At 30.4% G+C, this 26,545-nt stretch overlaps 1 protein-coding gene across 2 annotated transcripts in view; it reads right to left on the reverse strand.

The window, feature by feature from the left end:
• IKZF5_1 (Zinc finger protein Pegasus) overlaps positions 1-26,545 on the reverse strand; it is a gene marked incomplete at both ends in the record, with an annotated part of 47,657 nt that overhangs the window by 6,364 nt on the left and 14,748 nt on the right. For both annotated transcript variants that reach the window (XM_051211909.1, XM_035731791.2), the window contains 3 exons: positions 471-688; positions 14,124-14,267; positions 14,887-15,566. In XM_051211909.1, coding sequence (XP_051072032.1) covers positions 471-688; positions 14,124-14,267; positions 14,887-15,566 — 1,042 coding nt within the window. The remainder of the gene's footprint in view (positions 1-470; positions 689-14,123; positions 14,268-14,886; positions 15,567-26,545) is intronic.

The raw sequence follows: 26,545 nt of genomic DNA on the forward strand, positions 1-26,545 counted from the left end.
ATTGCACACTGACTCATGATCTTAACCATTGAAATTACTATAACATCTACAAAACCCATCTGATATTAATCAACATATGCTCACTAGTGACTGGCTTTAAGAGGTATATCCTGGAGTTCTAGTGAGAAGTAGTGACCAGTGGAGTTCAACTAGGTCTGTTGTGAGATATTTACTCACTGAAGACAATGGTGGATGTGTTGCTCAATTTCGTGGATTGGTTGAAGTTAGACATTAACACCGTTGGATGCCGGTTCAGTGATCTTGCGGTTAAGTGCTCGCGCGCGAATCCAGTAGGTCCTGGGTTCGAATCTCGCTGAGGGCGAGGTCGTGGATGCGCACTGCTGAGGAGTCCCATAATAGGACGAAACGGCTGTCCAGTTCTTCCAGGTTTTCCATGGTGGTCTAGTCTCAACTGAATCATGATCTTAACAATGAAAATAATTATTTGTAAAATTTCACATAAAATTTACCTTTGTATCGGTGACAAAATCACATTGTTTGCATCGTTGCAATTTTGAACGTATAGATCTGATTGTTTTACCAGAGAAATTTTCCGGTGGTACATCGGAATGAAAATCTTTCATATGACGTTTTAAACGACCTTCTGTACGTGATGTATAATCACATTTTAAACATTTATAATCATAATGTGATAATAAATGGTCTTGAAATTCTTGTCTACCACTTCCTAAAATGTAAAGTGATAAAGGAAACAAAAACTATCGTCAGAAATTTGATAATATAACTAGTAATTTAATTAATTAGAAGAATGATTTCATTATGAGTGTAGATTGATTAAAACGAGGTAAGTGATAGTATTAAATATTATAATGCCTGTTCTTTTATTCTTGGATTTTTTGGGAACAGTTATTGCTACATAAATCTCTTACATATCTGGTTCTACTAAGATTGTAGCCACGGTGAAAGAATTCTGAAATTTTGTTTTGTTATTGACGACTCTTTGAGTTTATTTGTTTTTAGTGTACCTTGGCAACCAGTTGTTCAACTGGCAAGGTCCTAATACGTTCTAATACATGTAAAATTCATGTCTGGCTACATATATATGTTGTTTATTATACCAATTATTTGGGAGTTAAATACAAATCGTTTGTTCACAGAGGTCATTTGACTGCATGAAAGACGTTGATAAACTAAGCTGATATTTAAAAAACACTTTATATCATATGGTAAAGTAATTCAACTAGTTACTTGAACGATAAAATAAATTATAGACCTTGATAGGGTGATTGAAATTTGAGTTGACAGAGTCTTACACAATCTTTCATTCTTTTGGCCATATGATTATTACTTGATTTGAAACATTTTGGTCAGTTATTTCATGTTGTGTTGTGTTTTGTGTGTATCTCCTTGAATTAAGATAATACATTTTACGGATTCTAAACTGTTCTAAAACATTCAATCAATAAATTCAATGAAGATTTAATAGCAAGCTCAAACATAGTTCCTACGTTTCTAGCATAAATATCAACAATGGTCATTTTTATTCCTTTAAGATAATTTAATCATACTTTTTCTACATATGTACTTGTGCTACATTTCCACGCTGAGTTGGATAATTGTACAAAGCTTAATGACTAGTAATGTACCTAGTTAGTAAATTTCAAGGACCTGCTTCCATATGACCAATTATATATAATGGACTTCTTCATATCCTAGTGGCTGACATTCAACTCGATTGTAATAACAGAAAAACTTGGTTACTGTAATAGTTCATTTGACTTTTTATTCTGCTCTGTTCATTATAACATTTTAGGAAATTTGATCAACTGATAAGTCATGTCTAACAGTTCATTCAATTGTTTATATTAAAGTTACTGGTATACAGTTGTAAAAATAAACATACAATAAAAACATTTATTTATTTATTTGTTTATCTGATTTATGCTTAAATATGTTCTTTTCCGTTTAGATTACGTAATCGACTTGAATTAGAGAAACTGTGACACATGGATGATGAATACTTCAATATCATTTTTGTATATTTTTATGTAATGTTCGATCTACAAGTAGTAAATATCAAAAGGGGTTTTGTGGAGATTTTAGAAATTTCACTGGTTGGAATAATGAGTCAATTGAAGCTACACCACCATGGAAAACCTGAAAGAACTGGACGGCCGTTTCGTCCTAGTGTGGGACTCCTCACCAGTGCGCATCCACGACCTCGCCTCCTGAGGGACTCGAACCCAGGACCTACAGGTTTCGCGTGTGAGTACTTAGCCACTAGACCACCGAGCCGGTATCCAGCTGTGTTAATGTCTAACTTCAACCAATCCACAACGTTGCGCCACCGTACACCATTGTCCTCAGTGAGGAAATATCTCACAACCGACCTGGTTGAACTCCACGGGTAACGGCCGTCCAGTGCTTCTGCGTTTTCCATGGTGGTCTAGCTTCAATTGACTCATGATTTCAATCAGTGAAATAGTAAATAGTCTTAAATTTGGACCTGTCAAAATATTTTAAGCTTCATCGAGTAAAATCAGTTGAAATCATCTAGAAGTTAAGTGTTCTCACATGAGACTGAACGTCCTGGATTCGAAAGGGTGTGCAGTGCTCAGAAGTTCCATACTAAGACGAAATGGCCATCAAGTGCTTTCAGGTTTTTGATGATGGTCTAACATTGATCTATTCATGATATCAATCTAAAATCATCTAATACCTAGTATCAACTTTATACAATTCTATAAAATTAATCATCCTATATTTTGCACGGTTTTGTATAAATTTCAAACTTAATTTTAAATCAAAGTGATTTTCTTTGAATCTTGAAAAATATCAATTCAAAAAGTATCATGGAATATTTTTCTTTACTGTTTGTGTAGCAAATTAACTAATGATATCTCACTAAATTTAGATGTATTTTCAACGACAAAAAAATCAGATAAATGGTGTACACCCATATTTCTTCTATTCTAAAGAGGCCTTAGTAATTTCTTTTATAATAATATGTTTTTAAAGTCTGTACTGTTTAAATGCATCTGTATTATTTTGCTAACTTAAGAGTTAGGATCAATGATATCATCCTCATTGTTACATGAGCATACAAGCTGTTTTCACCAAAGACCCTGGTTTGTGGATAATATTAACTTAATAGCGAGTATAATTAACAAAATGCCTTGTAATTTATATTTCGACATTACAAGTTCATGTAGTTTAAAACTGCAGTAAACTTAAAGTTCAAATGTGACTTTTGAGCTAAAATACATAGTAATCTTATAAGGGAAAAGATAATTATCAAATACAAAAAAAAAACAAACTAAATACCAATGATTATGTTAAGACGTCCGTAAGAATTGTAACAATAAGCTTGAAACTTGTAAATCACAATATCAAATGAGTTTTATTTATTATGACTTTACAACCCAATACTATTGCGTTGTGCTACTGATGTCGATAGAAATAAGTAGCATGTATCATTAATTGAAAGTAAAATATCTAGCGGCATAAGGTGAAAAGAGAACAAGAACAGAGAATAGTGTGGAAACGAAAGAACAACGTAATCTGAGACGATCGGTTAACATTTTGCAAATAAAGTATTTACTATATGATTCTCAGACTTCACTAAAATTTTATGTTCAACTACATTTGATTGTCCTCATTTGTGTTCTCATTCACTACACTATCACACATTTTTATGCTATAGGCATCTATGAGTACACTTATTTATTAAATTTTATTAATTACCAGTGGAGTTCAACCAGGTTAGTTGTGAGGTAGGAACTCACTGATGACAATGGTGGATGTGTCGCTCAATTTCATGGATTAGTTGAAGTTAGACAATAACACCGTTGGATGCCGGCCAGCTCAGTGGTCTAGTTGGTTAAGAGCTTGGCGCGAGACTTATAGGTCCTGGGTTGGAGTCCCGCGAGGCGGAGCCTTGTATGTGCACTGCTGAAGAGTCCCTTAATAGGACAAAACGGCCGTCCAGTTCTTCAAGGTTTTCCAAGGTGGTCTAACTTCAACTGACTCATGATTTCAACTGTTTAAATTATCATTGTTTCAATGGGGAAAAAAAGGAGCTAAAATTGATTTCTTTTAAAATAAATAAAAATGCAAGTTTATCATGTCAACATATTATGAACAAACAAAAGCATAATTTTCATATTAGATTTTTCATTATTTATAAAAATTTATTTTATTTATTCAATGTTTTTTCTCTATAGTTTTCCCTTTAAATAAACCAATCAAAAGTAACACAATGATAAACCTACCTATTTATTTATTTACTTATTTGTATATCATGTTTTTAGTGAATTTATCCATTTTAGTTATCTACTGTTTGTATACAAACCTTTTTTTTGCTCCTATTCAGTTATTCCACCACATGCTCATCACCATCATCATCATTATCATCCATTCATCCTTCTTTTTTTTCTTCTTATACACATATATGTGTATAAACAATTTCATGCTTTTTCTTTGTCGCATATTATTCTTATGATTGTTAATAAAACTATTTATTTTTTTCATGATTTTCTCGGGAGTTTCTTCTCCTTCCTTTTTTATTTCATTGTTATTTTTTAACCTTATTTTCATTAGTTTAAACATTAGAATACATGAATATTCCTTTTATTTTTCGTGTTATTTTATCTTATACAAAAAGAGATTGTTTTATCACCTGGACACCTGATGCTTTTGAAAGACATTTTATGCATGCAATCACATTCTATGTTTATATATATATATATATATATGTACGACTATCAAACCCCTATACATTAACATACAAACATGTATATGACTACTTATTTACATTCTGAGTAAAACGAAGTTTTTTTTGTTTTCTTCTTCTATTCCTACTCATCTTTATTCTGTTATTCCAATGTAATATGCTAAAATCATATTTTTTTTGACTAATCATAATCATCATCATAATAATAATAATAATTCCACAAAGGAATCTAGGTATAGCAGTAATATTAATAATAGTAATAATACTAGTAATAATAGTAATAATAATAATAATGTTTAATTATTGGTATTTTTGAGAAAGATAATTTTAGATAAATTAAAAATTGAAAAACAAAAAATTTTTTTCTTTATCAAACTTATGGATGAAACTGTTTTACAATTTAATTAATCAAAACGTTAGTTTAGTTTCTTCTCTTCAATATCCCTTTTTTTTAACTGAACTAAACCCTCCTGACTGTACCTTTTTCTTTTACTGAATTGTATCAGTTACTATAGACGAGTTTTGTTCACTTATTTCTATTCATCGTTAGTTGAGTGGTGTATACTTATTGTGATTCACAGTTGTGTCAGTATCAATCACAATTGTTGCTGTTAACTTGATGCGGTGATCGGGCTTGACTATCGTAAGGAAATAATCGAGCTATACTGACTGGAACAATCGTTCCTCAAGGTTTTACCATGCCATACAGGTCGATTGAAGAGCGGTAAGACTAAAAGAAAAAAAACTAAAGATCCGAGGATGAAGTTGTACTGTTAATTGTAGAGAGGTGTGACTGCAGTAAGGTGTTTCTTTCGGACAACAAGCATATTAGTGATGCTGTCTTCCCACAAAGGAAAGGTGGGGTTAGAAAAGGTTAACTCTAAAAATGCACAGCTTGCCTTATCCCACAGATTTCCGTCTCCGGCAGTCAGGTTCCAACAATTACGGAGCTAACACGAAAATTACTCACGAAAAGTTCCTGTGTGTCCAGCCTCAAGCAATAGTCCCATGGGCACTGAGATCATGCTATCAGGTCACTAAGACCACCTCTAACCCAATTTATTTTTCAGATACCTCTAGAAGAACCCTTTCATTGTGTGGACAACCGAGAAGTGATAACCGCCTTCATACCTCTAACAACACTCAGGGTCACTGTATTCCATGACTGACCAGTATCAGTGTGAATTAACTAAACAATATAAACTTTAATTCGTAAATACGTTGAAAACCAACGTTATAGGGTCTAAAATAGGCTAAGAAACTAATCAGCTATTGATTGAAAACTCAGTGGGAAATGTTGGTTAACCTGTAATTAACTACTTGAAAAAATATATAAATAATAATCACTATTATTGAGTTGGATACTGTTATTTTATGAAAAATGTATGATGAAAAGTTTAGAACAGATTAGGAGTGATGTTTAATGGGATACCAAAAAGAATGTGTTTTTTCAGATTTAATAAACAGTCAAAATGATAACTTTTTAGAAATGATAATATTTTTTATTATTGTGGTTTAATAGTATTTTACTTCATGAGAAGTACTTTTATTCTTTTATCATAGAACAACTTGATGACCGTGACAGATCACTGAAGTAAAATAACGATAAAGTTATTTCATTGTAAATTTTGTGGAGACTATACAATGAGGTATATACATATCACTAATTAACTGAAGTTGAAAATGTGAACAATCAGACTAAAGAAGTCATGTTCAGCATATAACGTGAAAAGTCATAAACTATGATGAAACAGTTGTCTACTGTAGCATAGTTTTAATTGATTAACTAAATAAAACTAGTCCATGACGAAAACTAACTTGAATAATGATGAAAATAACTAGAATCCTTTTTTTAATGTGACTTATGTGATTAGTTCCTGCTAAACTTCATACTGTTATACATTTTTGTATGATTGTATCGACGACATTGAGTTATTTCCAGCAAACATAACAAAGAATATTTACGTATTGATAAGAAATACAGGGTAAAATATTCAATTAATTCTAGTTAACCTATTGTTTAAAGCAATATATTTATAAAAAATAAAGGAACACATGTTAGAGTCAGTTGTCAGTCATGTTTCAATGTGAGTTAATGATTTGGTTCACTATTCACTGAGTTCTGCAATATGGTGTGTAAAAAATAAATCAAACGGGAAGATTGTCCGGTAAGTGACCTACACTGTTCATATTTTTAAATCACTTATTTCTTTAAATGAACTTGTACTTATCTTGATTTTTACGATTGTATGCTGCTTATGCTGACAGATATAAGTAGTAATAGAATACTTGTCAGCAGAAGATTAAACTGAAGCGAACAAAAAAGAAATTGGAGAGCAGTCAAAATAGCAACAGAATTAGAGAAATGATGGAGTAGGTAAAGGACAACTCAGAAAAAGTTTGCAAATGATGCAATTAATGTATGACTTTCATACTTTACTTTCGCATTAAACAATCCATCGGTTTTCCTCACCTAAGTTCTCATTCACTACAATGGTTCTTTCTTAAGTTTGTCATTTTATCTTCTTTAATTATGCGACTGTTTAATTTTTGATATTCAATTATTTGATGGTGTTTTATGATTGGTTCTTGATGGACCATCAGTGAATTCATCAATTCGAAAAGTCAAACTAAACATTCATATGGATAAAATATTTCTACACCTTAGAAGACCGTCATAAAAAAAGTTTCTCTTTCTAGTTTGTAAGAGAATTATTAAATATTGTAAATGTTAGTCTAACTAATATGATAGATTATCAGATTAAAATCATTAAAAAACTTTCTTGGAATAAAATTTATCATTGTTTAACTCCTAGATAACTAGATAATTTTAATATTACTAGGCGGAGGAAGAAATCAGCAAGAAGCGCTGGAAGTAGATAAGAAACACATTGAGGAAAGCACCCAACTGCGTCATAAGGCAAGCCCTCACATGGAATTCTCAAGTCCAAGGGAGAAGAGGGAGACCAAAAAACACATTACTTTGAGAAGTGGAGACAGACATGAGAAGAATGAAGAACAATTGGATAGAACTAGAAAGGAAGGTTCAGGACAGAGTGGGTTGGATAGTGCTAGTCGGCGACCTATGCTTCATTGAGGGTAACAGACGTAAGTAAATAAGTAATATTAATAAGTTTAATTTCACTGATCATCGTTTTCACTGGCAATTAGTTTATGAGTACGAATAATTTATTCCGACTTTAATTACTCTGCTTACTCTCTTAAATGTTAATTCTAGAATCAATGAAAGTAAGAAACAAACTGACAACTTTAAGAATTCTGTTGAAATTAAATGCAGACCTTTCATCTTACTAGTAGCTAAGAGTCATAAATAGTGCCTTGAAAATCTTGATCTTTGCATTAAATCTGAAAAGCGATCAAAACTATGAAAGAATTTTTGAACTGATTAATGATTTGCTGTTAACATTATAAAGAATGTTTATTACAATACCACCTCTATATTTTAGTTAAAACTATCTAAAATTTCCTCAGTACAAAAAAATAGAGTCAGACATAAGTTTCCGTGTGTCATTTTGGACTGAAGAATTAGTCATGAACGCTTCAATGGCTGTCCCAGTAAAGAAGCCTAAGTCGTCGAAACCTAAAACGCCAACCAGTTATCCATCAGTAATCAATATGATCACAGCGGCAATTTTGGCAGTTAATGATCTTCAAGGCAACTCATTCTCTACTATCAAGAAATACATAGCTACAAATTACAAGTTTAATGTTGAAAAATAAACATACAATGTCTAATTGCTTTAAATAATTCATTCAGTCATCATACAATCAGTCACTATCTTTCTATATTTATTTAACTAACTCAAATAGATAAGAACTTTCGTCTAAATTTGATTGAATAGTTTCACAGTATTTGGGTGCCGAGTTAATATGAAACATTAAAGAGGAAGAATATGTATCTGTAAAATCTCAACGAATGAATTTGAAGTAAATCCAGTTCGATCATTTTGATGTTTCATTATATTTCCTTGAAAAAGCTTGAACCATATTGCCGGGCAAAACGTTGGATTTACTTCAAACTCATTCGCTGAAATTTTACAAATAAGTCAAATAGATATAAATAGGTATAAATTACAAATTTCGAGTGTTTATTAGTTCATCCCATAGAAAATACAGATTAATCTAAAGTGAAATAGTTAACATTTATCATTCATATGAATGTAAACATCTAAATAGTGTGGTTTATTCATTTCTTAGATAATTAATTATTTATTTAGGAAATATGCTTTTTAAGTTAATCTAATTCAATATATATAAAATATCAATCTTCAATAAATTTTGTTTTAATTATTTCGTTATCTTTTTTTTAAATTCAAATGTTCAATATTCTATTCAACTTTAGAACCATCATGAACGGATGAATGAAAACATTGATTCGATTTTTTCAGGAACTTTTTTTCTCTCCAACAACAACAACAAAAAAATATAAAAGTAAAAATAAACAAGGGATGTAAAAGAAATCGAAGTTTCAGGAAATAAGCAAATGATATTTTTAGTCAGTTTTTTCTTCTATAAAAAATATATCGTTATCGTTTTTAGTTTCAGTTTTGTGTATGTATGTATGTGAGAGTGTGTGTGTGTGTGTGTGCGTGACGGTGTGTGTGTAGGGGGGGAATGTTTTCTTTCCTTTCTCTCTTGCGAGCACTGTTGTTTAAACATAACATTGAATTTATAATTTTAAGTGAGTTTTTTTGTAAAAAAAAAGATAAAAATATTTTTGTGCATAATTTTTTTTCTTCTAGAAAAAGAAATAAGTTTTTCATTGGGATTCTATTTCGATTAAAGTAATAAGTAAAAGATTTAACTTTTTCTCCCCTCTCTCTTTTGGTAAATAGAAAAAATAAAATGGCTAAATATGAAAAACAAAAGAAAAAAGGGGACTTTTTTAAAAAGTTAATTAAACAGTTAAAAGAAGTTTTAGTTTGTTGTGTTTTTTTTTCAAAAAAAAAAATAAAAAGATAAACTATATGAATTGATAATGGATTTACTTTATGATGAATTAAATAGTTGATCTACAACAGAAATTAACAAACAAACTAAATTACAAACACAAACTTGTAGGCATCATTATCAAGGTTTGATTTGATCATTTCGAATAAATTGAGCATTAGGTAAGTTGTTATAAATAAATAGTATTCTCCTCTGAAGAAGTGACTTACACTAAGTTACGAAATGTCAGAAAATCTAATTTTTCTACTCATTTGGGATATGACAAATATACTATTTATTTATAAATTACAAACAGATTAATTATTCTGTTATATAAGATTGAATAAGGATAAAAAGTTTGTTTAAATGGAATAATGAAAGAGGACAATAAAACGTGTATTTCAATGAATCATGTCATTTAAGACATTGAATGAAACTTTTTTATTTCACTGTATATTACATTCTTTTTTTGATGTAGGTATTTGTAATTTAAGTTTGATGTCAACTTCATTGATGATCTGTGTACAATAACAGTATCTCTTAATCAGTAGTATTTCAATTAAGTTAACCATGAAAGAACCAAGTTATCTAAGATTAATTGAATGAATTTCTTATCAAGAATTTTATTCGTAGACTAATTTCTAGTACTTCTTGTTGTTGTTATCACTTGTATTACAATCAATTTACCTAGTTTTATTGTTGCAGTTATGAAAATGACTATTGAGTAGTTATAATGGGTGTTATTCTGTTAGAGATTCAACTGTAATTTAACTAGTAGTTATAAATAAATGGGAATTACAACAGAAGGGTTGTTTACATCAGGTAAGTAAATTATTTTCCCCATGGAAATGATAAAGTGTCAGTAATATTATTCCAGTTGACTTACAGTATATGATTTGTATGTCTATTAATTAACGAACAAGAAATTAGTTCATAGAATTTATAGAATTTTCAAAGTGAATGTTTTCATCAAAATTCGTGAACTCATTTCTAAAAATAACTATTTGTAGTTCTAATATATCACTGCTCACTTTATTGTTGTCAACCGAATAAAATGTATATTATTCACTTTCGAAGACAAAATGATTTCAATTCATTATCAAATTTTATAAAAACAAACTTGGAGGCAAGAGTTAACTTTATATGAATTGTAAAGAGTAGTCAGTGTTATTCAACAATATTGATGATTCAAATTAGTGTACTTGAATGAAAGAACTCAACTATATAAAGTAGCACTCCATATAGTACAACCTTGTCATTATTTCTTAGCAAAAATCATGTTCTGTTAGAATTCAACGATTTTTTGAATAAATGATACAGGATTTAAAGATCACAAAGTTAAAAAAGTGTTCACAAAGACTAAAACTTGAAGAAAGTTTAATACACTGTCAGAGACTGTTATTCTTTTCAAATGTAATTAAATGATGTTTACTTTTCTAATTGCCTAGATCAAATTAAAGTGTAATATTCATCTTCCTTTCATTTTTTTATTATTTTGCTGAACATTATTTTATTTAACAGTTTATATATTCATTTTTTTAAAAATGATTTTACTACTATTACTTTCAATAATAATATTTACAACGAAAATTTATGTTATTCAAAGTAGTATACTAAACAAACACTGCTCTTTTATTTAAGACTGCTTAACTCAGAATTATCAGAATAAGGATTTGTGGAGATTGTAGTAATTTCGACATATGAATTCATGAGTCTATCTAAGCTAACTTCAAGATGCATTTCTTGGAATTCTAGTGAGAAGTTGTGAACAGCGGAGTTCAATTCGTGTCGAATGGAGATAGTTATTCACCTTAGACAATGGATGAAGGGTTGTGCAATGTCATAGATCGATTAAAGTTAGATATTAACACTATTGAATGCTGGATAGACCTGTAGTCTAGAGGTTAAGTGTTCGCGTGAGAAATTGTGGATGCCCACTACTGAGTTAGTCCATACTAGGACGAGACGGCAATCCACTGCTTCCAGGTTTTCAATACTGATTCAGCTTAGATAGACAAATGAATTCAACTATTAACTCAGAATTCTTAAAAAAAGAAGAAACATTGTATAGGTTCTTTAGGTCATTAAAACTAATTCGTTTATTATTAGTTTTATTATTTTTATTTTATAAGTTATTTGAAATTTCACTTACCATTAAATATTTGAAGCTTATATAAATAACTAAGTAACAATATTAATCAGTAATGTCAGAATACTGTCATGAATTAGAAGATTTTATGCATTGGGGATTATAAGCCTCAACTATATAAACTTGAATAGTAATTTTGATCAGCTACAATATTTACTATCTCAAATCTCAATAGTTGAAATTGTGAGTCAATTGAAGCTAGACCACCATAGAAAATCTGGAAGCATTGGACGGCCGTTTCATCCTAATATGGGACTCCTCAGTAGTGCGCATCCACGACCCCACCCCACGCGAGACTCGGACTCAGGACCTATCAATGTCGCGCGTAAGCGCTTAACCATTAGACCACTGAACCGGCATACAAAGGTGTTAATGTCTAACTTCAACCAGCCGTGACCAGTGGAGTTCAACCAGGTCTGTTGTGAGATAACAGCTCACTGAAGACAACGGTGTATGGCGGCACGGTTTCGCAGATTGGTTGAAGTTAGACATTAACATCTCTGGATGCCGGCCGGCTCAGTGGTCTAGTGATTAAGCACTCTCGCGCGACACTGATAGGTCCTGGGTTGGAATCTCGTGAGGTAGGATCGTGAATGTGCGCTGCTGAGGAGTCCCGTACTAGGACGAAACGGTCGTCCAATGCTACCATGTTTTCCATAGTGGTCTAGCTTCAATTGTCTCATGATTTCAACTGTTGAAGTTTCTAAAATTCCCACAAAACCCCTTCTGATATCTTAAATCTAACATTCAAACTATCAAGTTTTAATTATCACCAAATTTTTTAATAAATTAATCATGAAGAGGTTGGTTTTTATTTGTTTGTTTTTTTTTGCAAAACTATTTACAAACAAAAAGACAAAAGTTAATTCTGTTTTCTAAAAAAATTTCTCAATGTTTAAGGTAACTTTAATTGGTTGTATATAGTTAAAATAGATTTCAGGTGAAATGTTCTGTTTACATTAAACCCGCATATTATTGTATGTATGAAAGTTCTTATTAGAATAATACATTTTAATAAAATACTATAAATATATCTTAATTGAAATATATATATATATATATCTATATACATAGATACTGTAGAATTATATATTTGACCTAAAACTTGAAGAAGAAGAAGAAGAAGAAAAAAAAATACTGATGTCCTTTCATTCAAGATTATTACTGAAGTGGGAACAATAATAATAATTATTATTAATTAAATAATTTTATAAAAATTAATTTATGTGAAATATCATGAAGAGATAATGTTTTCATAATATACAATTTGGATAGAATTCGTTTAAATATTACAATACTTTTAACAGATAGAAGGATTGTATTTTGATAGAATATAAAATGTTTCTGTTAGATAGTTTATATTATCTAGATAATCTTTATTACGGTATAGCATTAGTTGGAAAATCCCTGAAGATATCAGGTGAGTGTTTTTACTTTGGATAAAACTCATCAACAGTTTACACTTATCTCAATGCAGGGAACTTAACATGATGGATGGGCAAATTACACTTAGACTATTCAAAGAGTGTTTTAATCATTACAGAACAGATTTTGTTCACAACGTCCTGTATTAAGATTTTATGGAATACTACTTCAAAATGAAAATCTTTTGAAAGGTTTGTACTATTTTAAAAAATAACACAAAACTACATCATCGACTTTAGTGAGAGAATGAATCATCTAAAGATGATAGGTGATATAGTTTTAGGTCAGTATAATGTCTTATTGTATCTCACTGTTAGATGGTAAAAGACAAGCATCAGAACTCGCATTCGTTTTTACTACTTTATTTGCTCATTATCGTCATTTAACTATCTTTTATTTATATCAGGATTTTGATTCCAATTAAGTACATGAAGAAAGGATTAAAAACTTAACTTTTCTGTGAGTTAGGAAACAACTATCTAATGACTGAATGATAGCAAATTATGTGATCATAATATAAATAGATCTAAGCTCATCAAGTACAACTCATATTCTAAGCTAGCATACTTGAAGGGTTTAAAATATTATTTCAGCCATTAATTTTTTTACAAAATTTCGTAAATCGAGTTTTCTTGAACTGATATTCTTCATATGCATTAAACTACAATAAAATGTATACGTTCTACTTATTTACAATCAAAGATGCAATTGATAGTTAACTCAATAAAGCTTGTATATAGCAATAGAATCCGAAACATCCATTTTGTTTTTTTTGCGACTCGCTGACTACAAGTATATTTCACACTGAGACTGGAGCCTCCTAATCAATACAAGATTCTATAACGCCATCAGAATGTAAAAATGCTTAGTTTGGATTCATTATCAATAGACAATGGTATAACTTACCTGCAAAATCACATAAATGACAGAAATATAAACCAGCATGATTTGGTTGCATTGAATTTGTGAAGTGTTCGAAATTAACTAAACTCATTCCTTCATCCGACTCATCACCAGATGATTGTGCATCACTACTAACTATGGAATGACCTATGAGGAAGGAAAGAAGAAAGTATGATTAATCCACTTGAAAGCGTTTTTTTTCTTATTATTATTATCATTGACTGACAGAATACTACATCACTGCTTACATAATACAAATATATGAGTTACTGACTTACAATTATACATCATCAACTGTTGAAACAAACATTCAAAATGATGAGTTATAATTGATGTATTGATATAAAATTTATCCTGACACAATTCAAAACTCAGTGAGTTTTTGTGGTGCTCAGTCTGATATAAAAAATTTTATGGTCATTCTAAAATTGAAGATTAATGGAAAACAACTTCATGGTTCATGGTTCATAGTGTTTGATTACGGTAATACATTCACAAGTAATAATCCTCTAGAAATATTTATTTAACGACTTGTTCAATTGTATGACAAGAACTCTTTAGTCTACTTACCTATCTAGGTATACTTTATTAGATACGTATTTGATAGATAAGTGAAAAACACTAGTCACCCAAAAACTTTTCCTTATTTAAACTACAAACATTTGATTATGAAATTATCTAAGATTTCTTTGTCAGTATGATAGTTGAATGGAATATAGCTTCTTTGATTAAAATATTCTAAAATACAAACAGTAAATTTTATTACCTGTTTGATCATCTGTAAAAGCATCAGGGGATTGTATAACAGTTGAATTTGCATCATTATAGTCTAAAAATACATGTTCATTTGTATCTTTTTTAAAACAATAGGAATTTTGGCGCTCATTTGCTTGGTGATTAGATACTGAACAGTCGGTATTCCACTGACCGCTTTTTGTCCAGTTAGAAGTAATCATTTGATTATTTAATGTAGTTTTGGTTAAGGGAGAATGGTGAGATGGAGTAAGCAATAAATTAGATTTTTCTTGACAATGATTATCGGTTTTTTCAGTTGATGGAGGTGTACTATTCGATGATTCCAATGCTCTTTGTGTTTCAGAGCTAATCTCAAGTGAAGCATGTTCTTCTATAGTATTATGAATAGACGTAATCGGATAGCCGGCGCTTATATTTAATTCTGATTGAGGACATGAATATTGATTTGGATTACCTTTGTAATCGCTGGTGCCGTATGAATGATTATGCTTTAATAAGCAGTTGTCGCTGTTTGTTTCTGTGTATTGTTGTACTCCGTTCACTGTGTGTACCGTATTTACAATAGCTGATGCTTGTTTAAGATCTACACCAGATACATCAAATCTTGAACAGTAATCTGTATTTATAAATGGTTCCTCCTGGTAGGAACCTTGAGCAGAAGGGTGTCGTTCTGGGAATACTTCTTCAGTACTATGTAAAAATAATCAATAAAAAGTGATTTGGTTTTTCAAAGCGTATCTCAACTTTGGAAATAAATAAGTTTGTAAAAATAAAGTTATTCTATATTGAATAAATCAGCATATATTTAAGTGGTAGACTCATAATTCAGCTGAAAGATTTGAATGAATTATAGGTGAACGGTTTAAATCTAAGATCTTCATTTTTTTCTAAATAGTAAAACTAAAAATTAATGTTCATATTTAAATTCTGTTCAACATCACACTGCGCTGAGTATTTTCTGATCTGGTTTTCTTCAGAAAAAAACAGACTAAACTGAAGTCAATCCCACTGGAACACACAAATGAAATAAGACAAAATAATTTGACAAGGTATCAAAGCTATACAAAGGTTCAGGGAGTCAATAATTTCATATTTGACTCAAATCTCCATGAGTTATTCATATATTTCATAACTGTTTACCACCAAATTAGTCGAATTACTGAAATCCAAAACGTCCGTTATTTTACAGCTTAATTAAGACGATAAGTGAAAAGTATCTATTCGCGGCTATAATCACCAAAATCTTACTTAGTTGTAACTAAACTGATAACTGATTTCCCATTTTGACAAGTATACTGAATTTACCATAATGTTTCAACATTATTCTGTACATATACATTTTCAGTATTACAATAATCGTATAGAACTAGTCATGAATCATACTCTAAAGTATATTGTTACTATGCAAATAAGAAATATTTTAGATATAATTTGTTATGACATTCGACTTAGGATAAGTGGAGGTATGATTTGTCTCATCTTTTTAAATGTTGTAAATAAATCTACTCATGAAAGATCAGATGCTAACTCACTCTATATTATGAATTACTTGAAATGTTGACCACTGTGATCAAAACTAATAGTTTGAAATTTAAATTAGTCACTGATAGGTTTGGATACCATTGATTAATAAGTGAGTACTGTTATGAAGTTGTGTAATGGGGTGAATACTGATTCAATTATTATCTTAATAATTGTCCTTACATAAGTACAGTATGCTTAGAACGGATTCTCATGTTTGCTTCTTCGAGTAAGTACACACTTAACTATCACTTGCTTTAACATTTTAAAAAAGTAATAAGTGAAAAACTTCAAAACCTATTTTTGTATGTTTACTTAGTTTCCTGCTGGTATAATGAAGTAATTTGTGTATTTTCTTTTTTGTTCCCTTGTTTTAATAAAAAACTAATAATTCAATCAGTTTTTAGTGAATAGTCAGCTTTAAGTTCCAAGACAATGTTTCATTTGACCGAACAACTATGGCAGATGTTCAACTCTGTAGGGGAAGAGACAGAATAATTTTACAACACGTGGTCTTTTTTTAAAACTTCTTTTAAAACCACCCATGTACAAAAAGAATTTCTCAAAATAAAACAACACAGTACATCCTTTTTTCTACCCTAAATATACATATGACATGTGTACAGGCTTTTACACGAATGATTGCGTCATTGATCATCATAAACTTACAGGACGAGAGAATTTATGATCAGGTCAGAATAGTTAAAATACACAATAAATAAGATAAATTCTTAGTTTATTATCTGGACCCAATCATATCCAGCATGACTTGGGTTTTTCTATTTTGATCATGACCTTTTACCTATTTCCATACAGTAGAGACAAGATATGGGAGGGGTAGGATTACAGAGAAAATTATAAATGTTGGAGTTTATTCATTGTCAGCCTGAGGGTAAAAATATATGTTATAACTTTACCATCATGAAAGTATTAAGGGTAATTTTCCTCTGCATCTTTATGATTATTAACCACAAAAAAAAATAGTTATTCTGCCTAATTTGTATAGATTGCGTGCATTGAAAATAACAGTAATTTAACTGAATCTTTTTTCACGGTGAATTTAATTTCATAAATGTTATTTTCTGGTGGTTAGATCGTTTCAAAAAAGAAATATTAGAAAAAAATGTTTGTTTGTGTGTTCAAAGTAACTTTGCGAATATGTACATATATTTTTTTATTTATCAGAATAGGGTTTTGTGTTTATTGTAGTAATTTTCAATAGTTGAACTTATGAGTGGATTACAGCTAGAACATCATTGAAAACCTCGAATCACTGAACGGCCACCTCGTCCTAGTATGGAACTCCTCAACAGTGCACATCCACGATCCCTCACGCAGCACTCGAACTCAGGATCTTCGATTCCGTGCGCGAACGTTTAACCTATAAACCATTGAACGGTTGCGCAATATCGTGAATTGGTTAGATATTAACACGGTTGGATGATGGCCAGCTCAATGATTTATAGGTTAAGTCCATATAAGTGATTGAAAACTAATATTCCCCATAGAAAGATATCACCTGTAATGCCAGTATTAATCAAAAAGTATTATTGTAAAGGGCGGCCTGCTTGAGCATCTGGGCTACCTGTTCCTGCCATCTAGATATTTCAACAAGTTATCTATTTTTGTTTGTTTTAATATATCATTATGTTTAATAATCGCATAACCTATCCTGCTGCGTTTCTGAAAAGTATACAACCTTTCGTTGTCAAAGTTACAAAAAACTCAACAAGAGACAATGTGGTTGCTGGCAATATACAACGAAAAGAATGCACATTATTCAGATGTTCATTCACTGAACTGCTAACATCTAACTGGCGATCATTCAATATTTATCGCCAGGACCGACCAAGAAGAAAGAAACGGAAACTTGTTGAAATACTTTACGCTGAGAATTCTATATTGTACCAAAAATATAATATTGAATAAAGCTGATAATAATAATGATAATAATAATAAAAGTTCTTTCTCTTAGTTTAAATTCTTTGTAATCTATTTGAACTTACAACCTCACCATGAGTAGGATTCAAAATCTTAAAGTTTTACATCAGATCTAAAGTGTGAGTTCAAACTCCATAGCGCTAAAACACTCACTTTTAAACATTCAAAACATCTAATGATATCTACATTAAGTTGGAACGATTCACTAAGTTAAAATTAAAACATGCTTTTGTCACATTTTTTAAAACAATATTCCGATTTAATTTACTTTTAAAATCAGTTGACTAAGTCGTCGTTGTGTCTGTTTTGTCAACAATTAATGATGAAAACAGTATAACAATAATAATAATAATAATAATAATAATAATAACAATCTTATTATTTATTTAAAAACATCACTGTTTAAAAAGATTGCTTAACTGAGGTCAACATCAAATGATGATTGTAATAATCAACGCTGACATTGTTGACTCTATTCAACATATGTAAATTATGTAGGTTGTTTTTTATTTTTCACTGTTCAGAAGTTGCCTTTTCACCAGATATCATCACTAATAGTTAAAAATCAATGAAAGTGATTTTGTAAATAAGTTACATTTAGAAAAAAAACAACAACATGAGTACAATGTGTGGGCTTCATGTTTGTCTAATAATGAATTAATATATACATGAACACAAGTTATGTATACTTCGTCAGTAACTTATAATGCTGATCATTTATTGCTTCAAGCTGTTATTCAGATTTTCTCTTTATTTTTTTTATTACTTAAAACTGTATTGATTATCAGTTCTTTTTTAAGTGTTAACAACACGTGTGACATGGTAGTAATGGTCAGTTCAAAAGTAGGTTGAAACAAGATTATAGTCAACCAGACCAAGATACAACTCTAGATGATATAATCAATAAAGTTAGGCCTAAACAATCTCGCAGGATCAAAACGTTCTAGTTATTATTTACCTGATAGTTACTAAAAAACGATTATAATAAAATAAATGTCTAGTCATTATTTATTTTACTTTAACACTTTCATCTATACTTTTCATTTATTATTGATTTCACTAGTTATTCTTGAACAAATTTTTTTTTATGTCAAGTCTTTCATTTGTATTTTATTCGTTCCTTTTCAATGTCCTAATATGAAGATATTACATTATCAGATAATTAAAATAACCCATAGTGTCATTGAATAAGAAAAAGAAGAATTCATCGAAGAAAATTTTCTTTTCGACGAAATCATTTACTTAAGTTGTACATTCGTATATATAGTTATATGGAAAATGTATGTCTATAGAAGGATAGAATGGATTGTATCACAAAAATGGATTCGATAATAAATTACAAATGAGGTTAACGTACTAATCAAGGGGTAAGGAAGAACATTATCAGTTGAGTTCATTGAGTGTCTAGTAAGTGATTAAAATACTAATAGTTTTAACCTTATCTTAAATAATATATATATAAACTGATATAAATAACAGGAAGCTGTTATTCATTTATCTATTTAGATTTATCTAAACGACTATATATAGTCAACTAGAAATATATTATCACTATAGTGTTAAGCTCTTAAACTATTCAAAACATTGACTAAAAATGTTATATATTTTTTCTAATATATATAAATATGATGTCAATACCTCAATTTGAATCTCTAATAATCGAAGGTTTATTTACATACATGGTAACATACAAACACTTTTTGTATACATCCGTTTTATTTTTATTCGACTCCTTTATTAACTATCATTATTATTATTTTTTCTCCAAAAACCTGTAAATCATCTGTAAAAATACATATCTATATTTATATATGTATATGTATAGCAAAATAATATGTCTATTTTATAATTCAGATGAAAAAATATACGGTAGACATACATTCAATTGTTTATATTAATCAACAGTGTTTTAATAACTCATTAACTAACCTTGAAACAAAATTAAACGAAAAATTTAACTTTTTTAATGATAATAATATTATTATTATTATAAAAAATGTATTCCATAATTCACTCTATCCAGTTAATGATAAACATGCTAATGACGAAATAGATTCATATTGTATCTATCCATATCTATCTATCTATATAACCATAGATACATAGAGTAGCAAAATAACATATAAATAAGTAGTATTAACAATCTCGAATCATTTTAACTGATAATAAGAAAAAAATTCACCATGAAATGATTTGTATTTGCATGTTTTAAAAAAAGTCATTTGAAATAAACAATCTATCGTAAAGGTTTATTATTGAAAAAATATATACATATACCTTGTGTTTATATGCCGAAATCATTGTTCATAATAATTAGTGTTTAAACAGTTTTAAAGAAATTTTCAATTCAGATAAAATATTATATTTAATAAAGAAAAAAAAATCTGGACAACACCATGTATTCAATTAGATGAATAAAACTAATAGAGACAATGAAAGTTTAGTATTCGATAAACAAAGAATGGTAGATAATTGGTTCGAGTTCGTAGATCTAGATAGACATGTTACTTCATATATTAAATTTAGAGTGTCATGTTACTAGTACACACACACATACACACAGAGAAAATATGTCCTAAAACCAAGCCCTCGATGAACGAGCTACCTTAAAGTTCGAAGAGAACACTGAACATTGAATTGGAATTCAAAAAATCAGTATTTTGAGTGATCAATTGCAGTCCTAAATAATAATGAGAAGATACAAGAAAAACAACATCAAGTGAATTTAAATTTCGCCCCATTGCACAAGCAAGTGGTTATCAGGACTCAGTAATTAAGTAGATAACGTGATGGCGTTTGAAGCGAACGGTAATGGGTTCAAGTCCCGGAGTGAACATCAACTCTGAGATGCAGGTATATCCAGCTGATGAGTTCCAAATAGGGCGAAGCACGCGTTCTGGAATCCACTGCTAGCCACTATCCATCATTGCTTACAAAAACATTTTTTAATTTGTTTTCAAGAGAATTCTAAGTTATTAGGAATAATTACCTTCGCAATCGGAACAATATCGTATTCAGAGGCATTAGTGTTTAACTTAAGTTCAATATAATTGTTATAATTATTGTCACATAAAATATATTTGGATTAGGGGGGGGGAATTAAATACATTTTCTATCATAGTTCATGGCTTCTTACCCACAACCACAAACAGCATTGAATCTAAGACTCAAAGGTCTTAGAAGCTGATAGGTCACTGAATTGGAATTTTTGTATCCAGTACTTCTTCAACTAATAATAGATTGTGATAAAGATGGTCTTCAGAACCCCTTAAATGCCATCTGACTTCATAATATTTATTCATTAAATTTATCTCAAATGATGGGTGGATTTTTATTAGAAATTTCATCCTTATATTTCATTGAAGATTATCGCTTCAAAATTTAAAATTTCATGAAGACAAATATTTGGACTGATATAAAATAAATGGGAAAATTTTTATTAAGTAATGTAGGGTAGATTACTTCATACTTTTGAGGGAGTATTCAAGTCGTCATGATCAGTTTTATGGGTTGTCGAAAAATACCTTGAGTTTTGGTAAACATTGAATTTCTATATTTTATGACTGTCTTCTGTTGCTTGTGGTAGATAACGGTCTCACACCCAACATGAATGAATTCCATTCACCTCGGCTTCTCAGTAAAACTACGGAAATTGCATCTGGAAGTTAATCACTAGTGAGTATATGATATGAGGTCACGGATGTGCAATTTTGAAGAGTCTCTCAAAACAACTAAACGATCGTTCAAAATTCTAACATTTTAAATTGAGGTCTAATTAAAATCAGCTCATAAATTAAAATCTATGAAGATTCTGTAATTCTCACAAAATCCTATACTGAAAACATCAGTTTTATAAATTATACTTCCATTATTTATCCACTTGCAGACAAAATAACACTCGTAAGTCACGAAATAATCATGGTTAGAATCAAATCAAACGACGAATGCCCCACCAAATCTCCTTTGTTTATTAAACATATGTAGAAGGTACCTTTAGTGGTAAAGTATTTTTACTATCAAGACAAAACTTCTACCTTTTCAATCAATCCTTCTTAACTAGTTTAATCATTTCAGTAAGTTTTACCATTGTTAATGACCTCGGTTTATGAAATATTACTCTGAATTGCCTGTACCATTGCTCAACACAGGTTTGAACTGTCAAGGTTTAAACCTAATACCAAATCAATCGACAGACTTCCACCAAATATTTGAATCTCATGTCCGACACCTCCATAAATGATACAAACGTTACTAATTGCTTAACCTCAGCTACTCATGATTTACGATTAGCGTAATTCAATATACAGTTGAAACTTCTTTTGGTTATTCTGATTCTGATAAGGGATTGAGTTTAAACAGCCATTCCTAGATTTAGTTCTAACGAACAGTTTTATAAATTTCGCCCATTTAAATAGGACAAACAGAACTATAGTTGCTCCTTCGTAGCCTATACCTATACTGACACTTAATATGGTCTGGATGATGTTATTGATAAATTTTACAGAAAATTTTCTGGCTTCCAATTACTTGTTTTTACCAACCTTGATTTTCGGAGTAAGAGTCGATACTATTACATCTTTCAACCCGGAACATTGACTAAACAATGAACACAAGTATCTTCAATCCTCTTATTTGAGCTATTATCATCATTTAAAGAGAGAAAACATTTGTTTATCTGACCTCAAAGACAAAAAGATCAAGAATGTACTTACGAAGTTGTTAGCTAGCATCTTGGTCAACCATTAAAGAAATGTTCCTTTTGAAGCAGCTTGACATCATATTTAGACTACTGTGAGAACAGAAGTGATAACTGTCAGTAACTAAATTAGAAACATTAGGAAAAACCAGTGCATTTTTGCGGATGCTAGGAAACTCGTCCCCGCAAGCTCAAAACACTATAAAAAGCAAGAGCGACGTAGGCTGATGAAACATCTATGCGGTTATTCTAACAAGTTATTAGCATCAAAAGTAAAATGGAAGAAAAGAATGAGAAATTATGCTCAAAAAGTAAACCAACGCCTTCAGGGGACTCTACTCGGACTCTACAAGTCAAGCTAGAGCTGAATACAAATAGGCATCTGAACTGGCTACGTTAAATAGTGTTTATTAGAGCTGCCTACTTTCTCCGCTCTTAGATAATTTTTTAACGGATTTTTTAGAGATAATTTCTTCACCTGAACATTCGAGAGTCTGACAAAAAGACTAAAAACGTTCAACGTCTTTCTAATATTTTGAGTAACAACACAAGAATATCTATGATCTGCTTACTCTTCACTAAATACGAACGTTGTTTTGGACATCAACACGCAAACTAATCGTTAAGAGTTTAGTGGTTGATCATGGTAATTATCGTGGAGGTTTCAGTAAGCTGGCTTAGATTTTGTGTCACTTGAGGTATAGGTAAAATATTCTTATAACAAACAAAGGGAGGGGTATACAGGAAAGCAGAGGATAGTAGAAGATGTACAGTAAAATATTTAAATCGAAGTGTTTGATCATATTATTATTTCTCATCCACTTTAAAGGCTAGGCACTTACTAAACGTGTCCAGTCATAGACTATTTCATCTAACGATGGTAACTGGCTCAGGAACGCTCAAGTAAGTACATGAAATCAATCAACAAAGTTATTCCCTGTCCATGTTATTCCATACAGACTATCTAACTTGCTCATTATTAGTGAAATGGTTGGAGACTTTGTTTGATATGGCTCAAAATCGATCTCCTTAGAACAATCGCATTCATTCCTTATCCTCAATTAAATCTTGACTTTTTACACTATTTCACAATGCTCGTCTTAGTGCCTCATTTCGTCTTTTCGAACTGGACTATGTTGGTTTAGTCTTCACTGTTCACACTGCTAATACTATTATTTGATAACCTTACTACTGATTTCATCACTTTCACCTACCTGTTCTAACGTGTGATAACTTTGAGTATTACAGATTCATGTCAGGTTGTGCGCTGACAATAACTAACTGATTGATTGGCCTTAAATGAGTAATATTCATCTGCTGAGTAAAAATTGGGGTGAAACCCAGGTACTTAAATTAATTTCTAACCACTGAAATCACCTCATGTCTATATGAAATCTGACTGAATTATTCGATTCCGTAATTCAGTGTATATTCATGTATTGGCTTTAAACCACTCTTTAACTTGAAACCTAGTGACGCTACCTGACGTCATAGGTTTAACATTTGTCATCCAATGTCACAGTCAGAAATGCTAGCGTTGTGTTATTTGATTCGTTCATAATCTGCTGGACTGAGATGTTTAGCAAAAGTATTGTAAACTTGATCAAGAAAATTTAACATTTGTTAGTACTTACCAACCGATTATCACTTTCCTCAAAGGTCAGTCAAATACCTAACAGCTTAGCGGGAGTGATACGTATGGAAATAACCGTTCTCTCAAAATTGTAAATAAGGCTTGGCTAGGTGTGCTAACACATTCAAGCATCTATGATTACATCTGATATGAACCATATTCAACTGTTTATTTAGGTCTTATTTATTTCTACCTCTTATTGGCTGTATTATTATTCTTTTTTTATGTGGATAGCAAAAATTATGAATCACTTTACATTCATTATATTTACAAATGAAACAAGGTGTGGTTCAAAGATTAATAAGCCTTACGCAAATTTCAGTTGCTAATCCAAAAATAAGGGTTAACATACAATTTCATGGTTGAACAGACAAATAAATAATGGTTTGGTCATTTGTGTGAATGTGGGTTGATGATGGAGGTTAAAGTTCGATAGACAAATAAGATCATGTAATGTTAGCAACGATATGTCAAATAACTGTCTGTTCAAGTTTTGGGGTTGTTTTTTTTCTATACAACATGATCTATCCATTTAACATATGTAAATAGTATCAGTTTACATAACCAAGTATTCATTAATTTTTCTTAAGAAATTCAATACTTTTGGAAGTTTAGGAGAAGAATTTTATTAATTCAGTATATTTTGTCACCGATGTGATGTTAAAAGTCTTTGTTGCGTAATCGTTAATTTCATTGACAAGAATGAAATCTAGTTATGCCGTTCCTGAACCAATAGAAATCAAGTAAGCCTTTATGTGAATGTAGTTAAAGGATTAGTGACAAATTTACTTAGCCTTCAATTTTCGGTCTTTTGGTTCGAGCACCTTTCAGTTCACTTTGTTCACATTGAACAAGTAGGCTTTAAAACAATTTTTTAAAGTTGACAATTTTTGGAAAATACTTTTCTGTAACACTTATTCACACTCAGCTTTTTTATAGTTCCCTGATAACAAATCCATTTGTACTATGTAAAAAAATTCATTATTTAGCTGGCTCTATAAAGATAGTAACTGGAATATCATTCAACGAATTTGGTTCATTCTACTTTGAGAATTTTGAACAATGTAGGTTCATGATTCCAGACAGAATAGAACCAAAGATCTTACAAACATTGAGAATTTTTACATCTGATATGATTCAATTCTCAATGGGAATCTTTATTATTCAATTTTTTCCGTATTCTTAATTCACATGAAAAATGGTTGATAAGGTTGAACCACTTTGTTTATTTCACTTTTTCAGATAGTGACTAGTAGTGTCGATGATATCATCTGCCATTTTTGTGAGATCTACTTTACTAAACAAACACAAACAACTAATCTTACTATATATATAAGGGTAACATTTGTAGGCATTTCTATACATAAATCATCTAAAGAACACATACAACATTCATATATACACATTCATCTCTCCCATATGCATACACCTTGAATAATGACGCAATCAATCAAACTGTTTAGTTGAATGAATTTTTAATCATAAAATTACATTAAAAAAATCTTGTCATAAAAATATTATAATGGAATGAACGATTCATGATCTAGAAAATAGGTTAATTTAGTTACTAAGCTTATGAAGATAAAAATTTTTAGTCATGTTAATGTTTTTGTTAGATGTAGGAGAACAAAGAACAATGTTCAATTCTTTGAGAGATTATTATTTAAAGATAAGCAAATGAATAAAATTTCTAAGCATAGCCTATTAGTTGAGACAAGAAACTAACAAAACATTTATTTCAATTCAAATGTCATGGGGGAATAGAGTGGAAAATGCAAGATTTATCAGTGAATATATATAGAAGGTAAAAAATATAGATTTGTGAAGCTAAATGCTCTGTATGAAAGTTACATTTGTTAAGTGAAATGCCTGCAATAT

The sequence above is a fragment of the Schistosoma haematobium genome, chromosome ZW, assembly GCF_000699445.3.
Source record: "Schistosoma haematobium chromosome ZW, whole genome shotgun sequence".
NCBI classification, from domain to species: Eukaryota; Metazoa; Platyhelminthes; class Trematoda; order Strigeidida; family Schistosomatidae; genus Schistosoma; species Schistosoma haematobium.